This window comes from Tribolium castaneum, chromosome 6, assembly GCF_031307605.1.
Source record: "Tribolium castaneum strain GA2 chromosome 6, icTriCast1.1, whole genome shotgun sequence".
Lineage (NCBI taxonomy): Eukaryota > Metazoa > Arthropoda > Insecta > Coleoptera > Tenebrionidae > Tribolium > Tribolium castaneum.
Genome location: NC_087399.1, coordinates 8,180,255 through 8,183,768, shown reverse-complemented (window position 1 = coordinate 8,183,768; position 3,514 = coordinate 8,180,255). Strand labels below are relative to the sequence as shown.

The following is a 3,514-nucleotide window of genomic DNA, read 5'->3' as shown; positions in this document are numbered from 1 at the left end:
TTTAATTCCAATCAACAAAGAAACCCAGACTACGGATATCTAAAGGTTAGGATACGAAACGACAAATAAAACGTTCCCGCCCTTGATAGTTCCATCAATATCGCCAGAGAGCGCAGTTGTTTCATTACCGTCTTTTCAGAGCAATGAAAGTTAACAAACAGTCAATAAAAAATGCAGGCCGACAGAGCATTAAATTCTAAATAGTAAGACTTAAACATAATGCAAAAATTTTATCGTAAACTATATTTAAAAAAATTTCAAAATTTTACCAATTTACATATTGACTCATATTTTCCAAAACGCTGCGAATGCAGTTGCAGATGCAGGATAAATGTTAAGAAGAGAGTTGTAGAGAATTAAATTTTCTACAAAAAAATTTGCGAGATCATATCCCTATCTTCAACCATTTAGGTCACAAAGTTCAAAGTTCAAAGACACTTAAGCGACGGATTTTCTTAATTTTGCGGGTGGTTAAGTACTGGAAAGTTAATTTATACGTAAACCGTTAAAGATAGAAAATTAACTTGACATTTCTTTGTACACCATTAAGTTAATCACTCAGGCAAGCTTATTGTGTGATTTATTGCAGACAGTTTTCAAACGAACCGATCGACATCGTAAATATTTTCGGGTCACTCTTGTCAAAACATCTTATTGTGAGGGTTGCTTATTTTAAACACCATTATCTGTTGTAAAACTTTATGTTGTACAAAGAAACGTTGCCGCAATACCTTCTTTAAACGTCTTTGGGACCTAAACTGTTATGGATGAAGAAATGGTCTTGCGGTCTTTTTTAATGGAAATTTAATTCTCTAAAAATTTCTTCCAAATATATGTATCCATAACCGTTTTTGCAGCATCTTGAAAAACACGGAACGAAGCGCAACTTTTAAATTTTAAATAATTTTTTCTCGTGTTTTTTATAAAAAATTTAGTCGTCAGTTTTTCTCAACATTTCTGCATTTTTGCTCTGTCGTACTATTTTTTGGGTTTAAAATAAGTTATCGTCCTCCGTAACATCGAGAGTTAATTTACAGCAAGTTCGTTAAACTTTATCAACAGTTTCAGCCGTCCCAAGCCCACGTCTCTTCATTTTATTTCTTGTCACATGAAACAACAAATACTGAACCAACCTGTTTATAGCGTAACAACCGCATTTTTTCGAATTATTTACTAAACGCAATAAAAGTGCATTAAAACCTAGCCAAAAATTAACAATAGAGCGGGTCATATCTTTATTGGATAATAATATAGTAGCAAGATTTGTTGTAGGGAATTCCTATTCTTTTGAATAATGTAGTAATTTGGTTTTTACCACAAAAATTAGTTAAGTGACATTGAAGATCTGTTTCTTTCTCAAATGTCGATACCAAATTGAGTAGTTTAAACTCTGAACTTTACACCAAATATTGCAAATTTGTTAGTCAATCGCTTCTTCAAAAGAACGAAAGTGTCACATTTATTTCAAAGATTTTTTTTTTTGAATAATTTATTTCAACCTCAGTTGAGATGATGTGTTTATTCAATCCATGAAAATCCTTAATTTTTTATGTTATTCAATCACCAAGAACGTATGAATACATCATTATGAATTTGGAAGGTCACATTATACAGAATTAGAGAAAATCAAGGAGGTAAACAATTCCAGAAACCTGTACAGGATCTAAACACTCACAGCTGATTCATCTTTGGCACAAACGGACTTATAAGGACCGGTTGACAACGAAAAGAAAATAAAACCAATCAAGCAGTATAGACACAAAAATCTAAAAATAGAAATTATTGTGACGTCAATCGCATAAACTTTTTTTCCCTTGATGATGGTCACTGAAGATCATCAAGAAAACTCACGCTGCGACAATTGCGTGAGGTCAAGGTGATAAGAATTTACCTCCACCAAAACCTTTCACAAGCCAATCACAACATTCGAATACGTCCAAGAAACTCGCGAACATATGCTTCAAAAACGCGCTGTTTTCTTCAGTCAGTCGAAAAATTTAGACGCGTGAAGAGTTCGTACGATGGCCGGTGTAGTGTTGGTGTTTGCTGCCCTTTGTGTCGCAGGTTAGTGCCTTTTTAATCATTTAAAAAATTTATTTTGGATCGCGGGAAAAAATGGGTTTTTATGTATATTTTTTTAGCCGTTTTTGGTCAATCGGACCTGCCAGTGACCCAGCAATGCCTGGGCTGCATCTGCGAGGCCATTTCTTCGTGTGACACCAGCGGCAGTTGCGCTGGGGATGTTTGTGGCCCTTTTAGGATCACGTGGGCTTACTGGTCCGATGCTGGGAAACCCACAGTTGGCGGTGAATCACCCGAAGCCGTCACGGCCTACTCAAACTGTGCCCGTGACACCTACTGCTCAGCCTTGGCCGTACAAGGATACATGCATAAATTCCAACAGGTAAATTTTGGGGACCGGTTATTAAACAGTATATTGTTATACGAGTTTTATAAGACGTTCGGTTGCGGCACAAATTGTTTTGGAGCACGACGAAGGAGTGTAATAAACTATTTTTTCTACTATCTATTTTTGTTTAGTTTAACTTTAATTTTGTTAATTATTCGGGTTTTATCAATAAACGACAATGAACAATTTGTGTGAATTTCAATTTACATACTATTCTTTGCTTAGAAACGAGAACACACAAAAAATGCTGTATTCTTATTTGCTTATTTCGCTTCAAAATGACGATTTATTTTACAGTTTAAATAAAAACGCCCTATTTCGGCCGATTCTTTGCTTTGAAACGAGAAAACTTATCTAAAACAGACTGAAAACGGCTTATTCAGGCACAAAAGAACGAATTAGGGAACAATTTGGATGTAAACGGTTTATTTTGGACGATTCTTTGCTTGGAAACGAGTAAACTTTTATAAAAACAGAATGAAAACGCTATATTCTAGCTCAAAAGAATGAATTATGTTATGGTTTGGACGAAAACGACTTATTTCGGACGATTCTTTGCTTTGAAATGAGAAAACTTATCTAAAACAGACTGAAAACTGCTTATTTTAGACACATGCATAAATTCCAACAGGTAAATTTTAGGGACCGGTTATTAGACTCGAATTGTTATACGAGTTTTATAAGACTTTCGGTTGCGGCACGAATTGTCTTGGAGCACGACGAAGGAGTGTAATAAACTATTTTTTCTACTTTCTATTTTTGTTCAGTTTAACTTTAATTTTGTTAATTATTCGGGTTTTATCAATAAACGACAATTTGTGAAACCAAGTAGAAAAATACCCATTTTGTAATCTAAAAATGTTTCAGGATTGCAACAATGACGGTAAGATCGATTGCGACGATTTCGCCCTAATCCACAAACTGGGGGGTTATGGGTGCAAGGGGGCTGCTTTCCCGGGGGTTTACGGGGAGCGGTACCTTCAGTGCAAAGCTATAGTGGGCGGAGTTAAACCTTAAGACTAATTAAAGCTGTGAATTTGTACTTTTTACTATTTTTTATTGATAATAAAACCTCACCTCAAATTGTTTTTTTTTTCTTGTAAA

The 3,514-nt window shown here is 34.9% G+C and overlaps 1 protein-coding gene across 1 annotated transcript; it reads left to right on the top strand.

Moving 5' to 3' along the window:
- Nucleotides 1–1,905: 1,905 nt before the first annotated feature.
- Nucleotides 1,906–3,493, top strand: LOC107398423 (lysozyme). The gene is made up of 3 exons (XM_015982455.2): nt 1,906–2,064; nt 2,142–2,404; nt 3,278–3,493. Exons 1-3 carry the CDS (start codon nt 2,022–2,024, stop codon nt 3,425–3,427), a joined length of 456 nt encoding a protein of 151 aa, XP_015837941.1. The 5' UTR covers nt 1,906–2,021; the 3' UTR covers nt 3,428–3,493.
- The last annotated feature ends 21 nt before the right edge of the window (nt 3,494–3,514 follow it).